General features: G+C 38.5%; 1 protein-coding gene across 1 annotated transcript; it reads right to left on the bottom strand.

Moving 5' to 3' along the window:
- Nucleotides 1-1,955: 1,955 nt before the first annotated feature.
- rps6ka2 (ribosomal protein S6 kinase, polypeptide 2) lies at nucleotides 1,956-26,453 on the bottom strand. The gene is made up of 22 exons (XM_023281761.3): nucleotides 25,816-26,453; nucleotides 22,216-22,332; nucleotides 20,889-20,970; nucleotides 20,053-20,133; nucleotides 19,595-19,674; nucleotides 16,700-16,806; nucleotides 16,571-16,608; nucleotides 16,324-16,466; nucleotides 14,617-14,687; nucleotides 14,127-14,215; nucleotides 13,528-13,592; nucleotides 10,597-10,699; nucleotides 10,191-10,333; nucleotides 9,609-9,731; nucleotides 8,941-9,030; nucleotides 8,626-8,784; nucleotides 8,275-8,436; nucleotides 8,089-8,165; nucleotides 7,671-7,788; nucleotides 7,503-7,559; nucleotides 7,083-7,163; nucleotides 1,956-4,149 (listed from the first exon to the last, which is right to left on the bottom strand). Exons 1-22 carry the CDS (start codon nucleotides 25,918-25,920, stop codon nucleotides 4,000-4,002), a joined length of 2,241 nt encoding a protein of 746 aa, XP_023137529.1. The 5' UTR covers nucleotides 25,921-26,453; the 3' UTR covers nucleotides 1,956-3,999.
- Nucleotides 26,454-26,586: the final 133 nt, after the last annotated feature.

Genomic DNA, 26,586 nt, shown 5'->3' on the forward strand with positions numbered 1-26,586 from the left:
GTGAAGGAAATTTAGTTTAAAGTTGAAGCAGAAAGTTAACAAAGAAAGTTGAAAACCACCTTCTGATACCTGAAATCTCTGAGTTTTCACACAAAGAACACCTGAACATGTCAAACTGGCTTCATAGTAGAACCATCATTGTAAAAACATCATAGTATGGTGTGTTGCTCAAAAAACATTAGGACCCGGCTGTCAGGGGAAAAACATGTAAGAAACATGAGAACAGAGAGAACCCAACCAGTAGGTCACAATTTATCATCATCTAATCATCTCCTGAAGTCCATATGGTGAGAGACATCAGTATCTGGTTGTTAATTTACCAGAGGATGCTTATAATCATGCTGATGTGGTCTGTACTCTGCAGTATTTTAGTGACTCAATAAATGCCTAAGTTGTTTTTTTAAAATTGCTTTTTAGTTTTTAATAAACATTTAACAGCCTATATGTGATCAATAAATGGTCTTTGCCTATCTTAAGAAAAACTCACTCAGAACTCTGATATGTTAACAGTACTAAATAAATCAATAAATACATGAATATACACAAAAATAAGTTAATACATTAACTGTGTTACGATTTAGATTTTAAAAAAAGTTGTTTATGTTTTGCAGAATCCAGTATTGCTCACTGGTTGGTCATTACATTTTGTTAGTTTGATTTCACAGTTTAAAATGATGCCACCTCTTTTCAGACAGAACCTGTGATAATAAAACAATACAAAATTTTTAGTTCTGTGTTAATAAAGCACTTAAAGCTTTAAGTATGGCTAAATGCTTTTTTCAAAATTAAATATATCACTCCTTAGGTGGTAGTGGCCCCAAGTTCAGTAAAGTTGGAAAATTATTCACAGATTCGGACTTCCAGCATCAATAACTCATTAGATATAGGCTGTCAAAACATAAACGGTGCCTCTTTCCCATTGTTGCAAGGCAGACAATGTGCTACAAGCCCAGTTTTATCAAAAGTAGCTGTCTTTCAAGCTACAGGAATAACATTGGTGTCTATGGAGTGAACAGGGTCCGTCTGCAATTTGCAAAACCGCTGCAACAGTAAAGAGAGACAAATATTCAATAACTTCACTCTTATACATTGTAGTGTCACTAAAATCACTGCAGCCTTCAACTGGCTCCTGTTGACAAAGTGTTTTAACAGAAATGTAAATGCTGTAATTTGATTCTTTTAATAAACCATGTAACTTGAATGGATGTGATGCTGGTGTGACCACAGTGCACACGTCTGATGTTGCTCACAGTGGTCCAAGGGACGCTCAGGGAGTTTGTGTGTTTGCTCAGACTCATGAAAAATTACAGGGAACATTGGGACATGTTGGGATCTGGGTAGGGATAGCAGAGGGTAAATGAAAAAAAAGGCTCATTGTACCAAATGAAACCTCCAATGTTGGGAAATTCAATTTGAGAAGGAACCTAAAAAAAAAAAAAAAAAAAAAAAAACGCAACAGGCAAAGCATGACGTAAGACAAGGATACTTGGGATAAGGATGTGGGAGCACAGTTAGTCAGTTCCTGTGCAGCGCGCACGGATACCTGACCCCTGTGCATAGAAAGTGAAGTCAGAATTATGCAATGGCTATGTGCTTATATTTTCTAGGTCAAAATTGACTATTGTCAGTGGATGTCATTTAAGAATATTGCACATAAGACAATTGGAGGAGTCTCATTCGGAAAAGCACAGGATCAAAAGATACATACAGCGATCGCTCAATTCTATACAGCTGCTTCAGTTTCAGGCGTGCTGACACATTGTCACTGGGACAATAAAATAGAACAGAGCATCTTTAATGTCACATGCTCTTCCTACTGTCACAGGTAATATCAGGACAGCAATTTTATTTTCTGTGATTTGTTAATCACATAAATGCTTACAAGGAAAGAAAGAAAGAAAGAAAGAAAGAAAGAAAGAAAAAGAAAGAAAGAAACTTTACACATTTAATTGCCATTTCTGTTTTTCTTCCTTTATTTGTAAAACTTTGGCATTCCAGCCAATTATTTCAATGATTGGCCAGGTATAGACAGTATGTACACTCTGAGCAATGGATACACAACACAATGTACTATGTACAGTCTCAGCATGTTTGATAACACAATATATATGGTTGTCCTGTTTGCCAATTGTTGCACCGAACTATACACACACACACACGCACGCACGCACGCACGCACACACACACACACACACACAACCGAACCTCTTCACTGGTGTTTTTTGCACGACAGTATGTACAGTTTCAATTAGTAAACAGTATTTACAGCATTACCTCGAACTTACGGTTGTACAACACAGTTTCTACAACCTTATCTGCATACTCACAGTTGCACCAGCTACACCTCATACGGTTGTGCAGTGCGACACAACACATTCATTTTATGTTGCAACGAACACAATATGGTCTCTGTATCTCCGCTACAGTGCTCATTGGTTACACGTCTCAATATGTTTTGATTTTATCGCTCACCAGTAAGTATGTACATAAATTGTGGAGCATCGTGATCTACGTAACCCGTACAACACTGTGATTGTACAACACAAAGTGCTACTCAGATCTGCAAAACACCCTGTTCAGTCTTACCTCGTATTTGCGATTGTATGTATTATTAGATACAATCAGGGCAGCAGCAATAGACAGTATATACAAACTTCTGACACAGTGGTTCTCAGACTTTTTGGCTTTCAGACACTAATGGCAAACAGAAGCCCACTGGCAGCCACACTCGAGCACACACAGACTGACGGATTATCACACCGAATGCTGAGTTCATAATACAATGTATAGTCTGCAGAGTTTTGCTGTGACATTTACGAGAGAATCATTGGATGCTCTCCAGTGTTATGACTACTCTTAAGCCAAATAACATTTTGAACATGTTATGATGAAACACAAGCTACGTTCACAGCTCACTGCTCCGTCTGATCCGGAATGTGCAGCAGTGATATAGTTAACAATACATTTTTTTAAAGAGTCAAAGGCTGTATTTATGGAAGACAACAATACAAACAATAAAATTATTAAGCATATTACAGACAATAAGACTTAGCGGCATTATTAATCGAATAAAAGAATTCCCTTTGGTTGGATATTTACATTTTTAGCATGCATAACTCTGCAGAATTCAGAGGAGGAAAAAAATTCCAATCTGAGTGACCCTGCCTCATTCAGATATATGTTAGATGCTGTGTATGTCAGAGTCATGGCTGTGAAAGATGGCATTCACATTTGGCTGTTTGTGAACTTCTGTTGACATCCATGTATGTGCTAAATACAGAAACTAAAAACAAACTGGCTACTTTGCATGTTGTTTTGTGGCACTGAATAATGATCTTTTTATGATTCTGATCTAATTTGTCCCACTTTGTGCTGCAGGAGTTACTACCAACAAGGACCAAGGCAGGTAATAGTCTTTTTTTTTTTTTTTTGTCTATTGCACAGTAAATATTGCACAACTGTCTCCCCACATGTATGACCAAAAAGAAATGAATGTACATCTGTAAGGTTTGAATTGATCAAAATTTGAATGGAAATTTAATATAGATAAAAGCTTGTTTTTACCGAAAATAAAGGCCAGCTTTCAAACTAAGCCTTTAATGCCCACAGAACAAGCGATGGAGTTCCAAAGGATCTAAAAAGGCATGTCTGACTCAAACCCTCTGTGTTCACGATTAAGAATGGTTTATTTTAGGGTCTAATACTTGACTTCCTCAAGTCCCTGGGTTTTGATCAGATTTAGTTCTCTATGAGGGTGCACATGATGAATGTTATAGCGCAGTGTCAGATTAGTTTAAATTTGAAAAGGTTTAAAAATTTACACTTTGAATTGGGTGAACTGAAGCTAATCCTGATGCTGATGAGAATGGGCTGCTTTGTTGTTCTAGTTAATTAGGCATGGTTTGTGCTTTTCAAAAAAAGACTACATCTTCTTTAATTATGTGGGCCCCTTTAATTAAGACTTAAGATTACTTCTGAATTTCCTCCACATTGTCGAGGCTATTCCTTTTCTTTAGGGTCTGAAGTGACTTTCGGACTCCCCAGTTTCTTCATCCCTCTCCGCTGGGCCAGACTGGACGACTGAACTGGTTCCAGGACCGGAGCGGGAGCACAGCGCCTCAGAGCAGAGTAGGTGGCAGACAGAGCCCCCTAGTGGAATTTAAAAAAAATAAACTGACTAAATTGTGTTATAGTCTGTAATCTATCCAACAGTTGGCAGACAGTGCCATCTGATGGACTCTCAGAGAAGCACATTACAGAATATTACATTGCAGTAGATGACATTTATTCAAACATGAACTTTGCTCTGAACACAAATACAGCAGAGTCTGTCAGAGCATTGCCATTTAGGGTGCTTGAAGTATATAATAATACATACATAGAGGTAATTTAAGGCCACCTGGTATACCAGTTGATTCTATAAGCAGTACATTGGATATTTAAAGGGGTAGTTTGGTTTCTCTTAAGTGAGGCTGTATGAGTAACTCATCCATGATCAGTATATTAGTCTCAGTGAATGACAGTCAGTGTGCCCCCAGTTTGAGAGGCAGACAGGAGTACCACAACAGGAGCCAAGCAGTGAACTACAGTGGATGGGGGTAAGCAGAAAAATGCATTTAAAAAAATCTGATCAATTTAAGTGTACACTATATAAAAATAGAATTTTTCACTGCTTGCTGTCAGCCGTTACCAACAGGAAACTATAGCTTTTATACTGCTCTATACTCTCTTTAAAGCCACCAGACTCTGTTGACAAAGAGAGCTGTGGGTGTACTGCTGCCTTGATCGACTGGTTTGTTTGTATCAGAGTCTAAATAGAAGCTCCCCTGTTCTGTGAGGTGAAATTTCTGTTTTTGTCAACAGAGTGTGGTGGCTCTGAAGAAAGCAGTATAACTCTGTCAGGTGTATAGGAGCAGGCTGTCTGACAGCAAGGTAAAGCACTGGAAATGTTCTAAATATAGCATACACTTAAGCTGATCATATTAAGCGGGCAAAGGTTCCATCCATTTTCTATACCTACTTTATCATGTGTCTGTCCCAGCTGACACAGCGCGAAAGGCAGGGCACAGCCTACACAAGTCACCAGTCCATCACAAGGTTAACACAAAGAGACAGACAACCAAGTACACTCACACCTCCGTCCAACTTAATCATCAGTTAACCTAACATGCATGACTTTGGACTGTAGGATGAAAAGAGCTCATGTAATCTCCACACAGAAAGGCCTTCAGATTTGAACCCAGGAACTTCAAGCTGCCAGGCAACAATGCTAACTGCTGCACAGCAAAACCTTCCTTTGGCCCTTGTTCAGGTGGATGAAATATGTTCTGTTGCGGATGCTGTTTACAGCGGTTCATTGCTTCGCTTCTGTGACGTCTCCCTGTTTGCTTCTCCAAGGGTGTGCAGACTGTGATGTGATGTAAATATTATAGTACCTCATAAAACCCCATTTTGAAGAAATCAAACTATCTTTTTACACTATTATTTACTTAGAATCAGGATGAAACACTGATAAAATACTGAGAGTCAAAGAGTAATATATCAGGTCTGATATTTTAGTAATGTTTCACTTTGTAAAGTATCTTGAAAACACAGGTATTATGTATTTGTATTGTTAATATTACAATGTTTATTTTTTGCAAAATCAAAATCAATTCCCATTAGACACTTTAACAGTCAACAGTTTTGTATAGATGATGTATTTTAAAAACAATGTCAAGCTCTCTCTTTTTCTTCTAGATTTAAAATGATTTTAGTCTCTTTTTACAAAAATATCCAAGTTCTATAACCACTTAAACCCCTTGTATAGTAGCCCTAGAAAATATTGGATAGTCAACTATCAGCAACATTTCATATGATTAAAAAGATTATTTCATAAAATGTTTGATAAAGTCCCATTTGTGTAAACACATGTAACAGTCTTAACGAATATTCTCTACTTAAATCAATAAATCAGGTTGTCATCTTAACAAAGCACAAACTTATTGCAACAAATGGAAATAAAAGCATTTGTCTAATAGGTTTAGTGAGACGTGTCCATTATTAAAGTGTGAACTACAGCTGTAATTACTCTGCTTAGGACACCTATGTGAACTTAATTCTCACTGACTTTATATATTCACTAAAAACAATCTATGTTTGTTAAAAGCAACTGTATACGTGTAAACAACTAGTGAAGTGAACTTCATTCAGATCAGCCAAACACAATCTTCTATCATACACAGTTGTGTATATTGTTGAAAAAGGGACGAAGTATTACTGAGAACAGAAGGTTCACAGCTGTTCTACAAGCTAAAGGATGGGGAACTCAATACAACAACAGTGGAGATGTGATCTTTAGTAAAGCCACTATTGGGGTGTCTTCATTTTGATCTGTATATCTACTGTTTTATCATTGAAATACTTTGCAAATTTAGGGAATATTTTCCTTGATAAGTATGGTTGTGCTGTCTGCTTATAAAATAAATGCCATTTGAGCAGACTTTTTTATATTTAATGTAAAGGAAAGTATCCATTTTTAAGTATGTTTTCTGTGTCCAAGTACTTTTTGGTGCCACTGTACATATAAATTTTAGGCAGCAATTATCAATCAACCATAATTTATCACAGAATATAAAGCTAAGCTGCAATACTTTTTCTTTTTAAAGTAGGATTGCTGGCTTGTTTTACTGTTACACCAGTAATTGCAGGAGTTTCAGTAGAAATCAGCTGAACTTTTCTTGTAGTTTCTTGGAGGTGTTTCACCTCTAATCCAAGAAGCTTCTTCACTTCTAACTGACCAACAGAATTAATAGTCACTCCAAACTATGGATGAGAGGTGAAACCTACAAGAGAAGTCCAGTTGATTTCTACTGAAGCACTTATGATTACCAAGACCTGGATGACTGAGAATCTACACAGATATGTTATACCAGTATATTCTGAACATTTGAACAACTATTTTTCAGTAGTGAGTTTACACTGATATTATTTTCTCTATCTATATTAACCACATATGAACACAGAGATTGATATAATTTATAGTAATGTGCATCAGACAAAAGTACACAGGTACAAACAAACATGTACACAACGGGTCTGACCTTGACTGTGAGTGCATCTTGTCTGCTGAGACTTTTGTCTGAGAGTTGGTCTCTCTCTACAATCCAGGGGTGGCGAAGAACCTAAAGAGCATCGCAGTGAAAATAATGTTACTGTTAATGTATTGTTTCAACAACTAACCATAATGGTGACATAGTACAGTAAAAATTATACAGTGGCGCTAACACAGAGTATATACTGTGTACTGCTTTAATATTGATTTTTGATATTTTGATATTATATAGAAAGTATGTCAAATAATTTGCTCTGTTCTCTATTGCCTTTGCTCAAATAAGTAAAACTGTGATCTGTAATATTTTTAATAACACATTTTGTCAACAAAGTGCAATGGATTAATATTACACATATGATAAAGTCAATCCTATTTAACCATAATAAGTCATATTATGAAGTGAGAGTACCTGTGGGGCAGTCAGACGCTGGTGAGGATCCACGTGGAGCATCTTCACCACAATGTCCTGTTAAACATATGCATACGATATTAGTGTATTTAGACAACAGCTGAACAATAGTGGCAGCATGTCAAGCATATATAATTTTATGCTTAGCAGTAAACATTAAGATGTAACCTTGGCGGCATCTGACACCAGGTCCCAGTTCCCTCCTGTGATAATGAATTTCCCACTGCCGATCTGAGCCAGGATCTCCTCTGCCGTGTCCTCGTGACTGCTGGCAAATGGGCTGAAACTGACCAACAGGAATTAGGATTTAGAGAGAGCAATTCAAAGGTTGGATGAATGAGTGTGAAAATTTGGTGTGAAATAATGTGAGAAACACTTGATGAGTTAAAACCTCTGAATTATTAAATCTAGAGACTGTAAAATCAACCAGAGAAAATAAAAAGCAATGGCCTTTGATTTACATTGTTGCTTATTGTCTTCACTGTTGTTGAGTGTGAGAACACATACAGCATCACATACAGCTGAACTGTACAGCAACCATCTGTCAGCTGCGCTAGTTTTAAGTGCTTTTAAACTTTGAACTGACCCAGCTATCATAGTGTAGAGAATGATCCCCAGGCTCCAGATGTCACAGGCTGCATCGTAACCCTGTTTCTTCAGAACCTGCACACACACAACAACACACACTTAGTACTCACTGATAGCTGTTCCATAATGTGTGTCAGTGATGGTGAGGTATTCGAGACCTCTTGTTTTGTGATTACTGATGTACCTCAGGAGCCATGAACGTAGCTGTGTAACAGGGAGTCATCAACAAGCCATTTTCAGCCCTGAGCTGTTTGGCAAAACTAAAATCACATATCCTGATGCTTTCTGGGAGTCCACTGTCATCGCAGTAGCGAATGTTACTGGGCTTCAGGTCTCGATGTACAACCTGGAAAATGGAAAGAAACAGAACATACAGTTATTTTCACACAATTACCAACTTAGATGCTTTTTTTGGGATTATGTAAACCTTTCTCCTTCATGAACCACCATAATGTACATTGTGAGCATGCGAGTTTGATAATATCAACATATATATGTTTTCTTTCTGCATATTTGTTACTGTCCAAAATCTTACCCCCTGTGAGTGTAAATATTCCACGGTTTTGGTGAGTGTGCAGATGATGTCTGATGCATCTCTTTCAGTAAAGTTTGGCAGCGTCAGAACTCTGTCCAGCAGCTCGTCTCCTCTCATTAAATCCTGAACCAGGTACACACACTGGCCATCGTCAAACACCTACAGGCAGAAGTGAACACAAATAGCTCATACAGCAGCACAAAAAAATCTAATTCAAATGAAATATTACTGTGACTGGCTTTCTCAAGATAAATACAATATATTGACAGTTATCAGTTCACTGGTGGTGTGGTGCTGTGTGTGTGTCGTACTTACATCTTTCAGAGTGTTAATATTTGGATGCTGTCCATATCGTAACAGAATCTCAATCTCTTCTGATGGATCTCTCCTTGCTCTGTCAACAATCTGACACAAAAACAGGAACACAAGGAATATGTATTAAAATACTCACAACTGTAACACCTAAACATATCTGGAAGTCGCTGAGAAGCAAATAACATAAAGTTTGAATGGCAATATTCAATATTCTCATCCAGTTCTTCCCACAATGCATCACCTGCCCAGCATATGCAGAGTCTGAATTCATTTCCTAATTACTGCATTTTCAGATGGGATTTGTAGATGGGATTTAGGCCAAACATTAAATTATAATGAAAGCATTGTAGATTATACAATCTACAGTAACGGTTGAATAAAGTCAAAACCTCATCATCTCCAAATAGTCACTTCATGCTATAATGAAATATTTCTATTGTGACTTTTGAGGCAATATTTTATTCATTTTTTGCTTAACCCATAATAAAATGATTTCAACCCGTGATGGAAGAGTTATTTATTTAGATTTTTGAGATATATAGTATAAATTTTAGAATCTTATTGTTGAGGTATTGGTAACATCTAAATGCTTTGTCGTGGCTCAAACTGAGAGCCTAGAGAACATCTGTACACTTTGTATATGTAAATAAATCCTAGTTTTAATGTACCTTCACTGAATACTCCACAGCAGTGACTCTGTGCAGACATCTTCTGCAGACAGAAGTTCCTGCCTGTCCGACTTCTTCCTTCAGCTCGTAAACATCCTTGAAGGCCACGTCACCACGAAGATGCTACAGAGAACACAGTCGATTAAATATAGAAACACAAAAAAATATGTAATATTTTCCTAATTATAGTCTCACACACACACACACACACACACACACACACACACACACACACACACACACACACACACACACACACACACACACACACACACACACACACATATATAATACATGTGAAAGTTGTATACTGTATATGGGAAGTAAGAGATTTATAACTCAGTTAGTTGCTGTAATAATATAGCAGCTGACTGTGATTTATAAGGGTAATGTTTATAAAAGTCAGTAACATTAAACAACCAATCTCTTAATTATTCAGTCTGTTAATCTGTCAGTTAACTCATAAAACAGTGATTTATGTACTTGGTTGATTAACCAAATACCTTTGGGCGCATAATTAAATTAGCTGTGGAGCTTTGGCATCAGCGTTTTTCTTAAAGGGTACAGTATACCTTTATATACCTGTGCTATGGGGTTGATGTTCTCTTCCTGACGAGAAGGCGCTACCGTGGCAACGCTGGGCTCCTGACTTTGATTAGTTGCAACGAAGCTGAAACCACGAAACAACTGGTGTGTGTTTGCACTGGGAGGGATGCCTGGAGAATCTGTATACACAAAGACACAACAATACAAACACGTGCACAGAGTTTGACAATGATTTATAAAATTCAAGAACTGAAAATGTGGTAGTTTTAATTTTTTTTAAGACTGCCATTGAATCTAAATGCACCATCTAATTTAACCACCAGCTTTAATTGAATCATTTTAAGGACTAAATAAGTTTTTTATTCTCCAAGCATATGTGTTACTTGTGTTTATATATGTATTAACTTTTCTGTATGTGTTTTTGTGTACACATTTTAATTACCAGTTGGCGTTCTGGAGGTGAACTCTGGATCAAAATGGAAAGTATCTTCAGGTCTTCCAACAGTTGGTTTGAAGGGAGGCCTCACCTCCTTCTTGTACAACTTCTACAGCACAACAAAAAATGATAATATCAGTACTGTGTCATCAACACCTGGTTTAACCAGGAAATGACACATGACAGTTAGTGCAAGTTTACATGACATCATGCAAAAGTCACACTTACAGTTTAGTGAAAAGGATTATGACAACACTTTGCTTTCTCCTCAAGAAAACTAGGGTAGGCAGCAGTTTTTTGACAACTTTGGCCAAAAATTCCTGACTAACCTTTCAGCATTTTGTAATTCAAGTGGTCTAAGAGCAAATTGGACTTCTGCAACTCAGAAGTTTTACAGGCTTTACAAAATCTAGTATGTAACGGCCACTCATAGAATATATTAAGGCAGGTAAAACAGCATGAACAGCAACAAAGTCCACAACGAGACTAGGCTGTGGTGGCGTAATAGTTTACATATGGGACTTTCACTCTTGAGAGTGGGATTCGAATTCTAGAGAAAGACACATATGAATGAAACTTCTAGCTTGACAATCTTCAGATCTTTCTTTTTGCATATCCAAGATTTCTTCCCATTGTAGTCTTAAATAGCTGTCTTTGAATAATTTGAGTTCTGTTCTACAACAGATAACTGAAGTAAACATGCAGTGATGCAGGTTGGAATGTAAACATGAACCTAGTCAGCAGTGATGCAGCCTGACACTGAAATGTGAAAGGAAAAGACTATAGCAAATTAGAATAGAGGAAAATTAAACAATGAAATACAATTTTATTGGTAATATAATGTCTGGTGAAAACTGTTGGATTGTCACCATATAACAGCACACACACAACGCATATACTGCCCTTTTATCAGCTTAAAGGTAATGCTGCATGTGGCCTGCAGATGTCAGTCTTTGCCTGCTGCAAACAGTGAGCTAATGTTTCTTTGAGTCGCAAACATTGTTACTCACAAAGGCCATAAGTATTGGAGAAATAAAGATGGTGAAAGTGGCATTTATGCTGAGGCTTTTACTAGTAATGCACACTCTGCTATTTTATTTGCATTTTGGCATTGTCTGTAATATAAAACAACTGCTGAGAAGGTTGGGCTGTGGGTTTTGCCAGCATAATGAGAGGAACTCATCAAGACATTTGGGAAAGACTTAAGGATCCCTAAGAAAAAGTCAAGCAAGGTTTCAGTGACTGACGGGGAAATCATTCTGCCTGACAGAGCAGAGTGCTTTAATTAGCGTAGCATAACGGAGAGCGTAAGCTTCTTATTGACGGCTCATCACATCGAGCCAGCAGCATCATCTGTAAATGGGAAAATGTGATATTTGGCACAGAGCGAGTAGGTAGTAATGTCGTGAGGAATACAGTGAGAACCAGTGGTGAGGGCAGAGATTAGTGGGCACGTAAAGCAGATGGTAGTGGATTCTGTTAGAAATCAGTGTCACTACTCACAACAGCAGACAAACAAGAACCACAAGCCTTGTGATAAAAATAAAGGAGTGCTGTAAAGAGGTTCTGTTGCTCAGTTTAAGTTTTTGAAGGGGGCATGATTGCAGTCAATGTGTCAGCGATTGCTCTGCTGAGATTTCTGGCTGTCAAAAGTGATTTTTAATAGAACAAAGCCTCTCTGTGTGATTCCTAGTAAAATCACAGGCAACAGTTTTGCCACTCTGTGGATGTAAGTTTCATACAGCATCTTTATGAATCCTTTAAGGTTATTATTTAATTAACAATTGAAACTATTAATAAATCCTGGTGACATAACCTGACCAGTAAAACAATATGAAATAAGCATGTAAATGTACACTGTATACTCAGCTATTTTTATTCCATTATTTTCTGTTAACAAAACCCTACTTTCTGAGTCAATTACACAGATTGTCTGGTGCAAAAGGGCTTTCTACTTTAACCTGCATTAATTCAGGAGGCTTTTACTAAGAGTGGTGCTTTCATTTTCAGGTGCGTCTGTTTCACATTCAGATTTTTTGCATGTACAGTACACACTGTGTGCATGATGTACTTCCTGAAAGCATTTTATGGTACTGTGGTGATGATTATAAAAAACAAAAGAAAGTATCCTGAATAGCACATGTGATATTTCCATAAGTGCTTTTCTTTTCACCAGCGTACGATTGTTGAAAGACGTTTAACAGCCCTAGAAGACTTCAGCTACAAGAAAAGAATTCAGATTGCCAAAAACAAAAACCATGTTTGACAGGTTACAAGAAAAAGAAGTTGAAAAAAAGATCCCTTCTAAGCACTGCATGTCCACGGAGTGGATGTCGTGGTTAGATGATTATAGCAAAGGTAATGACTGTAGCCAGAACATTTGCACATGAGCAAACTTTCTGAAGTGAATAGCTATTATAGATAAGAGGATTATTTTCACACAGTTGGGTGAGACAGAAAGGAAGAATGAAAGAAAGAGAAGGAGGAAGTTCGGGATTTTGTCACTAAGCAACATCTCATATTCGGGATGTTAAATGATTCAGAATTGTGGATAACTCTTGAGGAAGTGGAGGAACAGCTGCAGGGTTTTGTTGACAGAGAAGCACCACAACAGTTGCCACAGTGTGATTCAGATGTGTTGACCCAGCCCACTAAATGTCAGGGTTAGAAGTACGATTTCCGTTTTTCACACAACAAGGATAAAGTAGTCTTGTATGAGAAATGTCTTTGAGAAAAAAGATTTTTAATTAACATCTTTACATAACACAAACTAAAACCATGAGTAACTAGGTGCAGTTGTTGGTGGCAGGAAAGGGAATTTACTTTGACATGTTCATATGATACAGGCCTGATCAGTTGAGTTCATCACTGTTTTAATATAGTGGAGACATCATGTGTATAATACAATACAAATTACAATTAATAAGCTGTACTTACATTCCAGTCTATCGATGCAAAGAAGCGATGTCTTTTTATTTCTTCTACTCCATCTGGTCCTGCGCCTGTCAGTCACACAGATTAAAAAAAAAAAATTAAAAATTAAATTAACAATGATCAATCTGTCAGGTTTTAATAAACCTGTCATGGATGCAGTCAGATTTCCAAATTATCTCCATGATCGTTTCACAACTCAGATGATATCGTTGAACATCACTGGCGTACAGGTTGACTGTGGAAGCTGTGGGTATCAATTTTTAAAATTCCATTTTCACAAACAACTTAACTGCTTGCAATGAACAGTCATGATTTATTGAAAGTGATTTTACCACATGGAAATAAGGTTTGATTGCATTGGCTCGACGGGAAATATGAATGACGTGTCTAGTGTTAGTGACTCAGCTTCTTTTGAGCTTCCAAACTTTACTTTAAGCTGCTAATATCATCTGTAGCTGTTTTGCCGGGTACATTTTGAATCCCCCAAGGTAAGAAGTGACCTATAAAATTGGTAATCCTAAGCCACAAAAAACATCCATGTACTACCATTATTCTGAAAACTATTTGCCTCCCAGTGCTCGAGGATTTTTTATACAACATACCCAGTCGATTTGCAGGATTCCTCTTGAAGAGTGCTCTTAATAAACTCTGCACTTCAGGACTGAGGAACTGCGGCATTCCCAGCTTGGCCCTGTACAGACAAGAAGCAAGTTTATAGTGGGATGTTCTGAGATTGATCATTGAAGGTTCATACAAGCAGCTTTTCTTGACTGCACCACATTTGAAAAATGAATTAAATACATTAACAGACAAAATACAGAACACTGAAAAGCGGCTGCAAAGGGAAAGAGGAACTTAAGAACCATAATTCAAGACTTCCTGTACATACTACATATGAGGAAAATGATTGTACAGTAAAACTATGAAACTATAAACTAACTAATGAAACATCAGTAACACATTCAAACAGAATTTCTCACTGTTAAACAATTTAAAACAACACATAAAAAATGTATTCAGACCATGACAAGTTATGCATAAAAGGCTTTAAGAATAATAACAGCAGGTGCTAACAGGTCGAACTGGTCTTACTTTAGAATAAGTGCCATTGTTTCCTTCCGATCCTTCCCTTGGAACGGTAATGATCCTGTCAACATTTCAAACTGGAAAACAGAAAGTTAACAAGAGTCAGACCACGTCAGCCGACTAATGGAAGGTGCTGTGGAGGCGGATTATTGAAGTTAAATGCTCAGTGCAAGTTTCATTAGTCATCAGAGTTCCTTTGAATACAAGCCAACGTTAAAAAGCAAATGTTACAGCTGAGGCTTAATATTCTGTGAAAAAACGTTGCTCACATTTTATTAGACACATCTTATTAATACTGACATGAAATAAAGAGGTAAAGTACTTTGCACTGTGCTACAGGATACATAAATGCACATTTATTAAACTGGTCGAACCTCGATCAAGCTCAAAGATGTGTCAAAACTAGGAAAACTTTAGGAAAAGCTTTATGCACCGATGTGTCTCTGCAACATCCCAAACCAAACTAATTCCCCAGCTCAAGAACAGTAAAGCCAGAGTGTCACTTTAATGTACATACTACCTCATGTTTAATAACTGCTCTCTTACTATACTACATACAGTGCAATCCTGTTCTCATACAGTGCAATTTTATCTTTGTTCTTGTTCTCGCACAGTGCAATCTTATCTTTATTTTATTTGATCTTTATTCTATTTTTTTGTCATGACTTTGTGCTCTTTTGTTGAATGCTGTTATTCCAAAGAGCTGCTGAACTGCCTTTTGTTGTTGTTTAACAATGACAATAAATAGCTATTTTATTCTATTCTAATAGTGATAAAATACGAAAAATCCTGTCAAGATAATAGCAGATGAGAATGAATTTGCAAACAATCCAGCAAAATTCTGTTTGTACTAGCTGTTTACTAATATGCTCGTGTGAGATCGATAACTGAGTTTTGCATCTAAAAATGGAAAACCACTGGCAAATGATGTATCTGCACAATAACACATTCCAAATACTGTGATTGATGCATTTCATGCTAAAATAATTATTTAAAAAAAACAAAAGCAAAATACAAGCTCATTAGATATAGATCGGATACTTTGGAAAATAACAAGGTGCTTTTTGCAACAAATGTGCCGCTGCTGCTGGCATGACCAAACTTTTCTGTACGGTTTTAAATGAGCTTCGTTTGTCTCAAAGATTTTGTTACAATGTCATAAATTCAGTGTGATCATAAGGACTGATTTCTCTGTAAGTTCGGTTTTTGCTACCCTCTTTTGTTTTCCAAAATCCGTGTAGACCAGAGAGAGTTAGAAAGGTTGACCTATTTGTTTGTTTTACATATCTGTATATTCCTAACACCAGACATGGGTAGACAGGGGTGACATCTTTTCACGGTGCCCTGGTGTATCTACCAGCTGTCAGCAAATGTTAACCTCCTTCTGAATATTAGTAAAATAAGCCAGCGGGCCAACAAAACAAGCACAATTCAGCAGATGCATGATTACTGAAAGTGATGGAACCTAATCTGCCAGATACGGTAATTAAGCAGCTTTACTGCCGGAAGAAAGCCAAATGAAGGAAACCAGTACACTGGTACATTATCTGAGAGCTGAGTCTGTAGCTCATAAAATGCAGTAAATATATGATTAGACAAAACCTGCAAGTCAGCAAATAAACTATTTACTCAGAGGAAAGATTACTAGTGGATGTAAAGAGTGTAAAGAGAATGTCAGTGTAAAAGATTGTTATATATTTAAACAGTTCTTACCATAAGTACCCCAAATGACCACCAGTCAGCACTTTGTGTATGACCTCTCCTGTTTACGACCTCTGGAGCCATATATTCTATTGTTCCACAGAAGGAATATGCTCTTTTATCATGGTCAATGGCTTCCTTACTCAGTCCAAAGTCTGAATAGAGATGCAGACAGAAAAAAAGAGAGAAAAAGATAAGACAGAAGACAAATAAAGAGAGAAATACAATGAAAATACAGTTGGATGTTGGATGCACTGACCAGTAATCTTTATGTGTCCTTCTTCATCCAGAAGAATACTGAAGGGACAAAGAGAACATAAACAATGACTTTAAAAAGAACTTCATAAGATACATGGATACAAAAAATGGAAGACTTTAAATGTAGTACTTTTCAGGTTTGAGATCTCTGTAGATGATGCCCAGACTGTGTAGATGGTCCAAGGCCAAAGCCAACTCGGCAAGGTAGAACTTCACATCCTCTTCTGTAAACATTACCTGCAAAAAAAAAAAAAAATGAAAGGATGTATTAACCCTTGTGTTGTCCTGCAGGTCAAAACTGACCCGTCTTAAAGTTTAAAAATGTGGGGGAAAAAATGTATTTTGACAGTGAAACTTCTGATGTCCACATTTTCAGCATTTTTGGGAAATCTCTAAACATTTTTTGGTAGAAAAAAAGAAATGTTAAAAATGTTTCTTTAAGAACATTCACAAAAAATCAATCAAAAGCCAGCGAAAATTGCTGGATTTTGGTTGATTTTTTTGTGAATGTTCTTAAAGAAAATATTAGAAGTTTGACTGATATATATGTAATCACTTTAGATATTATTAGGATTTTTTGGAAGATTTTTACTCATTTTTAAAAAAACATTTACTAGAATTTTCTTGCCAAATTTGGGGGATTTTATATTTATTTATTTTTTTTACAAATAAAACTTTTAAGGGAAACTTTTAAGGAATCATTGGAATTTTCTTCCTGAATGTTTTGCAAATTTTCAGAAATTTGGGGATCGGTTTTGCTGAATTTTTGGATTTTTTTCAGACATAGAAATAATATTTTTTTGGGTGCCCATAAGTTAAGACAACAGGAGGGTTAAGCACTATGGTACCAAAATGTGAATAAAAAGAAGCAGATTGACATAAATATAAGTTGGTAAAAAGCAAGAAAAATATATAAGAAAGCTGCAGGGTAGCTCATGTTGGTGCATCATCTTGAACAATCATGAAACAACTTCAGACTTTGCTACCACATTTCCAAATCAAAGGTATTTAATGTGACAAAGTACATAAAACTTAATCCTCTTCAGAATAAAGCTCATAAACCTCATATGTTGTAACCGTCATATAAACTTTCACTCAACACCAAGAGATTATGAGTCTCTTGCTGACACTAAGATGGACTTTTGATGCCTCCTATAACAATACAGGAATCACTGTCATTTGTTTGTTCTTCGAACATTCAAGAAAAAGAGTCAGCGGTTTCCAGGAAGTTGGAAAAGCTGCAGTGCCACATACAAAAATAGCATCCTACTGCAGCAAAAACACTGCCTGGTTCAGGTTTCCATGGAAAATCAGATACAACTGCTTCTTTTAAAAACTTCATCCAGCCAGCCACAATTCCCAACCAGCACACATGTGGTCTTTACTGATAATGCATCAGTATTAAAGTAATAGAGGCAGAGAATCACATCAACACATTATTCATAAGGAAATGATGGCAGCTACTGGAGCTGCATGAGATTAGTTGTTACGGCCAGCGCCTCCTACCCTGTGTGTGTGTGTTTTAACCAAATGTTGTCAGTATGCAAATAGGGCTGTGTGATCCCCACTCCCTGGTTGGACCGTGACCGCAGAGGCGTGGCTGCGACCAGGAGTCCAGTGATTGGTGCGGCGATCCCCAGGCCGACCAACCGAAAACTGCCAACTCCTTTAAAAGCGTTGGCAGTTCAACTGAACGGGGCAGCTGACTTCCAGCGTGTCATTCTGTGTTCCTGTGTGGTGGAGGCAAGATTGTCTGTGTGATAGGAATTGGGCGAGGGTTAGAATCAAAAACTGATACAGCTTCATTTCATTCCAGGTAGTTCCTTTTGTCTAGTTTTCACCAGGATTAGGGGTGCTGACTCCTGTGTAAGTTTTGTTTTGCCAGTTCCCATTTAGTGAGCCTTTTTGTTCCGTTTTTCTTTTGTCCACCGCGATGGTAGTGTTAAGTTCTCCTTATGAGAACTCTTTTTGTGTTTTGCTATTTTCTTTGATTTGAGCAGCACCCACCAGCCCTCTTCCTTAGTTTTGCCTCAGTTTGTATAGTAACGTGCACATTTCTGTTCAACCTTTTCTGTAATAAATAATTTGATTTTTACAACCAGCAACTGTTTATGTTGCTTACCTTCCCCCCCGAGCCGGGGTTGTAACATTAGTAAAAACTGACATTATGAAATTTTGTTTTTCTACAATATATATTGTGATATGAACAAACAGGTATTTTTATCACACAGCTTGAATTACTCGAATTGGAAAGAATGAATCATTCTACAAAAATCGGGGTGATTTTGTAAGGGGGTGTATCTGCAAAGAAGACTTTTTTTGAATGGTGTAAGACTATCAAAGGCATCCCAAATAGTTTTTTGCTTTGGACAGCATTCAGACCTGGCTTTGTTTTGTCATACAGAGCTTTGTGGTGCCAGTTTAAATAAAACTGATAAACTGCGTTTCTTCACTGAAGTGGCAACAGTTGCAAGGCACTGCAACACATTAACTGTTTTTGGTCAGCCTCATGCTTTCTGTAGCCGAAGGATTTCCATATATCTGATTTTGCTTTTTTTTTGTTATCAAACCTTCCTTTTCTGTCTGTCCCTCACTCATTTCTCTGTGCAAATGCAAAGCCTGCATGTCAACAAACTCTGTCTTGTAAAACAAGCTGAAAAAAGCTACAAGATACAAAAAATGCCTGTGTATCTAAGAGGCAATAAATTTAAGTAAATGAAGTTCTATCTAACAGACAGACCTCTTTTGGTTTTCTTTCTGTTTCAAGCAACAAAAACAGCTGTAGCATGCCGTGTTTGCGATCCTTTGCTTCATCACACATCAGTCTTTCTGCAGTGTGACTGTTGTGCATGTGGACAGTGAAATGTCAGTGCTGAAATGATATATTGTGCAGCTCTAGCAGGTATATTTACTCCTGGTGATTCCCATCACAAACTGTGAACAGTCAAGGCTTGTAACATGTTTTGTTCTGTGATGGAAAAAGAGCCATATCAGCAGCCAGAGAGCCTATCAGTAGCAAACCCACCTCCTTGGATAGACGAGTGAAAAGGTCTCCTCCTCGGAGAAAGTCCAGGATCAGATAGAGCTTCCCTTCTGTCTGGAAGGCTACACACACAGGTAGACAAATACACACAGAATTACTAGTTATACAACACATATTGAGGCTTTATTGCTGTAGCGGGGCTGGATAATATTCTGTGCTATTGTGAGGATGTATTCATACAATAAAAAGTATAAAAATAAAAGATGTATTTGAGTGAGCATTTATCTGAACATAACTATAATTAGTATGCGGCACAGACACGTGGTGTCAATGTAAAGAAACAGGCACAAAAAAGGTTGCATTTGCTTCATTCACAGCCAACTCCAAGTTAGTTTTTAATATAACATGAAAAAAATAACATCAAATCAATTCATCTTCAATTTTTTTTCTCAAAATACTCTTCCTAAAATAGAAATAGAAATACAATAATTCATACTTACCATAGTGGAGTTTAACTATAAATGGGTGGTTCACTTCTGCGAGAATGTCTCTTTCCATTTTAGATCGCACACGATCTCGAACTAAGAAGGAGATAGAGGGTAATCTGTTTAATAAAGATGTTTTCAGTTCATTCTATTTAAATGTGGATAAATTGTGACAAGTGTCTAATGCCATGAGTATGTTTAATGTACAATGGAAATGCATTTCCTTCATCGATGAATATAAATTGAAATAAACTCACACAATTGCGCTGCAGGTTTATAATGCAGCAGAAACCACAATAACAGTGTTATTGCAGCATCTGTCTCCTTTACAGGATGAGACTGTAACTCTTTCCGTTCCAGGGGTGCAGGTTAAGAGGATTAAGGCTTGTACAAAGACACTAGACCGGCACATGACATCTCAACCTGCTTTTATGATACACCCTCGTTTACAATAATCCCAGTCGATGCAAAACTGTTTATCTGAATCAAAAGTACAAACCAACCTCTTTTACCCCAAATCCCCTGAATGTAGGACACAGTGAGAACTCTGGCCATTATATATCTCTCATCATTCCTGTACAAAACCAATAATAATTTGAACAAATTACCACTCACATCCTGTGCAGAGACTGCTTTATTTGTAATATTTTCATTTTTGAATTTAGCCTCCTGACAAGAACATGAAATACAAGAGAATTCAAAAGCAACGTCAGGTGTGCCTCTATAAAAAACTATTTATAAGTGATTATTATATATTATTGAGGACAATTATGTCTTCAGCATTATTAGTACAGTTACTGCATTCATTCATTTTCTGTATAAAGCGACTACATGCTGTGGTTCTTAATTACCTTTCAGAGTGGCCTTCTTCAAGACCTTCATGGCATATAGCTGTCCTCTGTCCACTCCTCTAATCTTCCTAACCAGAAACACCTGAAAAAACACATTCATCACTGTCATCATCACATTTGGGAAAGCGTTTCATAGTAATCTTAATAATATATCAATTTTGAACGACCTTTTACAGCAGCATGATTCAAAAAAACTGTGGGCAGAGTAATTATACTCTCCTCACTCAGGCACACTTCGATTCACTACATGCACAGGAACACACATGTTTAAAAATACTATTTGAATGCTTACACACAATTTGTAGGTTACCAATCTGAGGCAAGTGCCAGCTACCATCATATTTCAAAACAGCAACATAAAATCAGTTTCATTGTCCTGTACAGCAGGAATAGCTATGTAAACATGCTATCCAGGCCACGCTGTGACTTGACCGCACATGCCTGCCTGCAGCCTTGGAAACAGCATCCAACCCGCCAACATCTGCCGGGCCTTCATGTCTGGCCATGCAGACCTCTAATCTACAGTAACACTGACAAGCCAGTGGGCCTTTACTAATTTAAATAAGCTTAGTGATCTATGAAGCCGTTGTCAAGGCATCTAATCTACAGATAATTGGAAATGGATGGTTAATCATTAGCAGATGATTGGCTGGTAAAGCATAGTCAGTCACTGAAATTACACACAGTATGACCAAAAGTAAGAGGACACGCCTCCGTCTGCCCTTGTGTACTTTTCGTCTGGGGGTATTTTTCACAGTTTGAGTCAGATTCCTTGGTTCCAGTTAAAATAAATCAGAATACTAGCAAAAAAGGTATTTTAGACAATAATGCACTTCTGATTTTGTGACAGTTGTTTGGGAAAGGTTTTTCTCCTTTTAGCTGCATAAGGCAACAAAAATGTTTTTTTTGTTTTTTTTTTAGTTTGATGTGAAACACCTTGATTTGTCTGCACAGAGCTCTGACTTCAACCCAATCCAACACCTTTGGGATGCATTACAATGCTGACCGCAAGCCAGGCTGCACTGCCCCACATCACTGTCTGACCTTAATGCTCTTGTGTCTGAATGGGAGCCGGAAAGACGTTGCACAGGACTGGAGGCAACTACATCAGCATATTAATGCTTGTGGAGTGTGTGTGCGTACTTTGGGAAATGTAGCGTACACTATGTGTGAAGACCACATATTCAAGTAAAACTGCTCTTACAGACAATCTAAGTGGTGCTAAGAGTAAAAACATGTAGCCTATATGGTGATCTTCTGGCTGCTTCTTCTTGAATGTTAACAACAGTTGCAGTCATAAATATTCTGGTCTCAGAGGTTTTAGTACCTTTCCATAGGAGCCTTGTCCCAGCACCTTAAGCAGCTGGAACTGAGAGGGGTCTGCTTTCTCACAGCCCTCCTTAACATGGTGGCTGATGTCAAACTCCTTAAGCACACTGTCATCCTGAGAAAAGACAGACACACATCATTATTAGCATGTTTATTACATACTTACAAAGACAGAGGCAGAAAAAACTGTTCAAAGATGAGACCTGAACATCCATCCATCCATTATCTATACACCGCTTAATCCTCACTAGGGTCGCGGGGGGGGCTGGAGTCTATCCCAGCTGACTCGGGCGAAGGCAGGGGACACCCTAGACAGGTCACCAGTCTGTCACAGGGCTACATACAAAGACAAACAATCACTCTCACATTCACACCTACGGGCAATTTAGAATAATCAATTAACAGCATATTTTTGGACTGTGGGAGGAAGCCGGAGCACCCGGAGAAAACCCATGTATGCACAGGGAGAACATGCAAACTCCATGCAGAAAGATCCCGGGAAAGCTGGGACGCAAACCAGGTATCTTCTCACTGCAAGGCGAAAGTGTTAACCACTACGTCACTGTGCAGCCCTGAGACCTGAACAAGATGAGACATATTTTACAACATCTCAGCAGTTTAAAAAAAAAAAAAAAAAAAGACATTCAAGTAACCTCCACATCAGCTTAAAAAATGAAGCATATCACTGTAACAATCACTCTTAAGTCCACACCTAAAGACAGATGAATATTTATGAGCCATTATGTTATTACTGGAAAGGTGTGGACTGAGGTCACTGGCAGTGATGCATAGTGTAAGCTGCCTTTTTCAGTCCATTCAATCTGCTCAGTGAAGCGAATGATCAACTGTCAACCTGAGGCACAGCTTAGATTGGACAGTGTGACAATATACTGTAATTCTGTCATAGAGGTGTTAAGAGCTTTACACCTCACTTTCAATCAGGTATGAAATGATGACAGGACTTGGTAAATGTATAAAGGTAATGGTTGTAAACCATTTGTTTTGGTAGCCTCTATGAGTTTGATAGTAGCTTTTTGTGATGCTCTCTCTCCTGAAGAGGTACTAGGTTGAGACACTGGCAACTGCAGCTTGACATGGTTGAAAAATAGAAAAAAAGTGCCGTATGTATTTGCACATACTTTAATTAAATCTACCTGTTAGACTGAGCAAGTCAATGGTAACAAAACAGGTGCATTTTCTTGTTAGCAGTAAAACATCAATTATTCAGCAGTGATAGCATAGATGGCATTGTTTCCTCCAGCAGTACAGAGACATACATGGTAGGTTAACTACTGAATCCCAATTGGCTGTAGGTCTGAGTGTGAGTGTGCACGGTGGTCTGTCTCTTTGTGTTGGCTCTGCAGTGAGCTGCCAACCTGTCCAGGGTGCACCCCGCCTCTCGCCCAGTGTCAGCTGGGATTGGCTCCAGCCCCCTGCGGATCTCTGCAGGATAAAGCTGGTATAGCTAATGGATGGATGGACGGATTTTGCACAAATCTGTCACAGGTCATCTGTTTCACCAAACTCACTTCACTCGTGTCATTTGTTCCATTTTGCCAAACTCACTGACTTGGCATCGCGGCTTGTATGAGCCAACAGCAAGAGGTTCACTAGTTCTTGTATGCTTTGTTGTTAATGTGGATTTAAAGACATAAAAGTATTACATAAACAGTTATCTACATAAGGTACTGACTAATTGATTTTCTAATCTACTGTGGCTTGTAGAATTGACAAAACAACCTGTTACCATCAGAGGTTGTTGTTAGATCAATCCCTTAACAGTATGCAGCATTTTGAGAATGGAATGAAATACATTTCTCTGAGAATCAGAGACTCAAAATACACATAAAGCTAGAAATAATCAAACTGTCACATCCGCTTCTGCGAAGACAGCAAGTTCTTTGATGCTATCATTGTAGTGAGAGCGCTGAGACTGTAGTAATACCACATTTGTGATCTTGTTACAGTTTCCTCTAACCAAGAACACAGCAAAGCAATATATTGGGCAGAAACTCAGCCTTCAAGATCTATTTTCATTACCACTTGAACAGAGCTGGTCATCAGGCATCCAATTATTCCAAAGCTGTTTCTCATGTATCAGGGATTTTGTATTAAATCAGAGTTGGACTCTCCAGGCTGATGCAATATCAAGAAAATAACACTTCTCTCTAGACATTCTTCAAAAGATAATAAATATATTTATGCAGGAAACAAGTGAAACAGTCTCATACTGTTGGCAGTGTCTTTTGCTAGTCAGTAACAGAAATAACCACTAAAATACAGATTTTTTTTGCAGTGTAAATCCTAAAGGAAGTGCACAAGCAAGCAGAGCTACACATTCGTCTTCAGTGAGGGAGGAAACAAACCTGACAGCATATCAAGTGCTGACATAACAGCATAGCAACAGTGCAGATCCATAGCCCACATCACACATTCAGTGGAATCAAGGCTTTTCTGTTACAATATTTTCACTTGTTTTGACTCGGTGTTCACAACAGTTTCAACATGCAAAATACATCTTCTTTGAGGCTCCAGCTGTAGCATGTTGAACTGTTTTAAATGGTAGTATTTCCATTTTGTAAATGAGGCCATGGTGCATAAAATTAAATAAACCGCACTCGAAAATGGGAGATATGTTAGGAACTAACACAGCACTGGGGGGTTGAAGGCAATTTGTAGAACAAAACTGTAACATTATTGTTTTCTATAGTTGGTTGTGATGTCACTGCTTGTCTCATGTGAGCAATTGCTGTTTCATTCTTTGAACAGAGTAGCAGGAGTGACGTCTGTCAACCAGAGAGAAAACAGCTTCAAGGCCGCCAACGCCAGCTCATGGGAGACTGATCAGATGCTGATCCCCCCTTCACTGGGAGGGAGATGGAAAAAAAACCCTTCCGCTCGTGGAGCATCCAAGCACCTCATTGCATACTACTGACAGACAGCCCACCAGGTAAACAAACTCATCCAGAGAGACAATAGCACAAACAGGTAGAGGGTCTGACAAGTTGATTCATCAGCACTTACTCACTACAAATAGGAGAGGGTTTATTTTTTCCATTTATATCCCAAACATACAGGTAGACGTGCTGCAAACAGCATGCTGCCGCTCTCTCTCCTTGCTGGTTTGTTTGGGCTATAAATAGACCTCTACTGCTATGGCTGTCCACTGAATCAATCTGTCTCTCTCCATTTATCTATCAACCTGCCTGCCTTGCTGCTTGTTTGCCTCTTAGCGTTTCTGTCTGACTCCATTTCCATACATCCTCTCTCTCTCTCTCTGACAAAACACTAGTGTCTCCCTGGCCCTCTGTTTTCTGTATTCTTGACAGACAGGGAGAGCAACAGCTGTAAGTATGCAGCACTGACTCCTGAACCACTCCACAAGAAACCAGACAACACGCATTTTTTTCACACTCATTCCCATGTGCACACAGACTCCTCACACACATTCTCATGTGCTGCGCATGTGAGTTGCTATTTCTAAGGGCCATTATATTCACACATGGTGCAATTGTGATGCAACACAGCTTCACATACACGTACTTGTGTCTAGTTGATACAAGTTTGTCCCGATGAGATCTCAACAAAACTGACTGACCTCTAGTTGACAGAATCCGGTGTTGTTCTTGTTCCTTGCTGCCTTGTTCTTCAGGTAGATAGAAAACCATCTCCGCACTGTGAATTTTCGCGTGCTGGTATCCATGGCAACCTGCAGACCTGTGCATCTATCCCATAATGATGAACATCTCCCTGCAGGAGGGGGGGTCCTAAGGTAGAGACGCAGAAACAGAGCTTTTATTGGTTATCTATTTGTCCCGCAGTTTCTCCATTGGCCCGTCCTCAATGTCGTCGCTTTGTAGTTTTCCCATCATTCACATGTGCCTCTTGTCTCCCTGGTCGGGTTTCAGGCTGCCGTTTTCTGCCCCCCTCTTTTCTTGTCCTCTCTCAGCTGCAGTGGACACCAGCAAGCACGCAGTCAGAGTTGTCACAGAGCCGCAGCCAGACGGACGGGGCAGGTGCTGCTGGGTCTGGGATTGTCTCGTGTTTTTGCAGCGGGGATCACTGCATGAGGCTGCAGGGAGAGGTGACGAATAAATCTGTTCCGCTGAATCAGGAGAGGTGTGTGTGAGCTCCCTCCTCACGTCTCTGCCCGTGCATGTGTGTGTAATGCTCATCCCCTGCCGCCTCTCTCTCTCTCTCTCCTCTCCCTCTCTGCAGAACAAGGGATTGTCACCAGTCACATTGTGTGCAGGCCGGCAAGCTCCCGACCCCTCCCTCCCTCATCCTCCCCTGTTCCTGCCCCTCACCTCCCTCTCGGTTTCTCCCAACAGCATACAGCAACAGCTGGTGAGGTCACATGGTGTAACCC

The sequence above is a fragment of the Amphiprion ocellaris genome, chromosome 1 (assembly GCF_022539595.1).
Source record: "Amphiprion ocellaris isolate individual 3 ecotype Okinawa chromosome 1, ASM2253959v1, whole genome shotgun sequence".
In the NCBI taxonomy this organism is placed as follows: Eukaryota; Metazoa; Chordata; class Actinopteri; family Pomacentridae; genus Amphiprion; species Amphiprion ocellaris.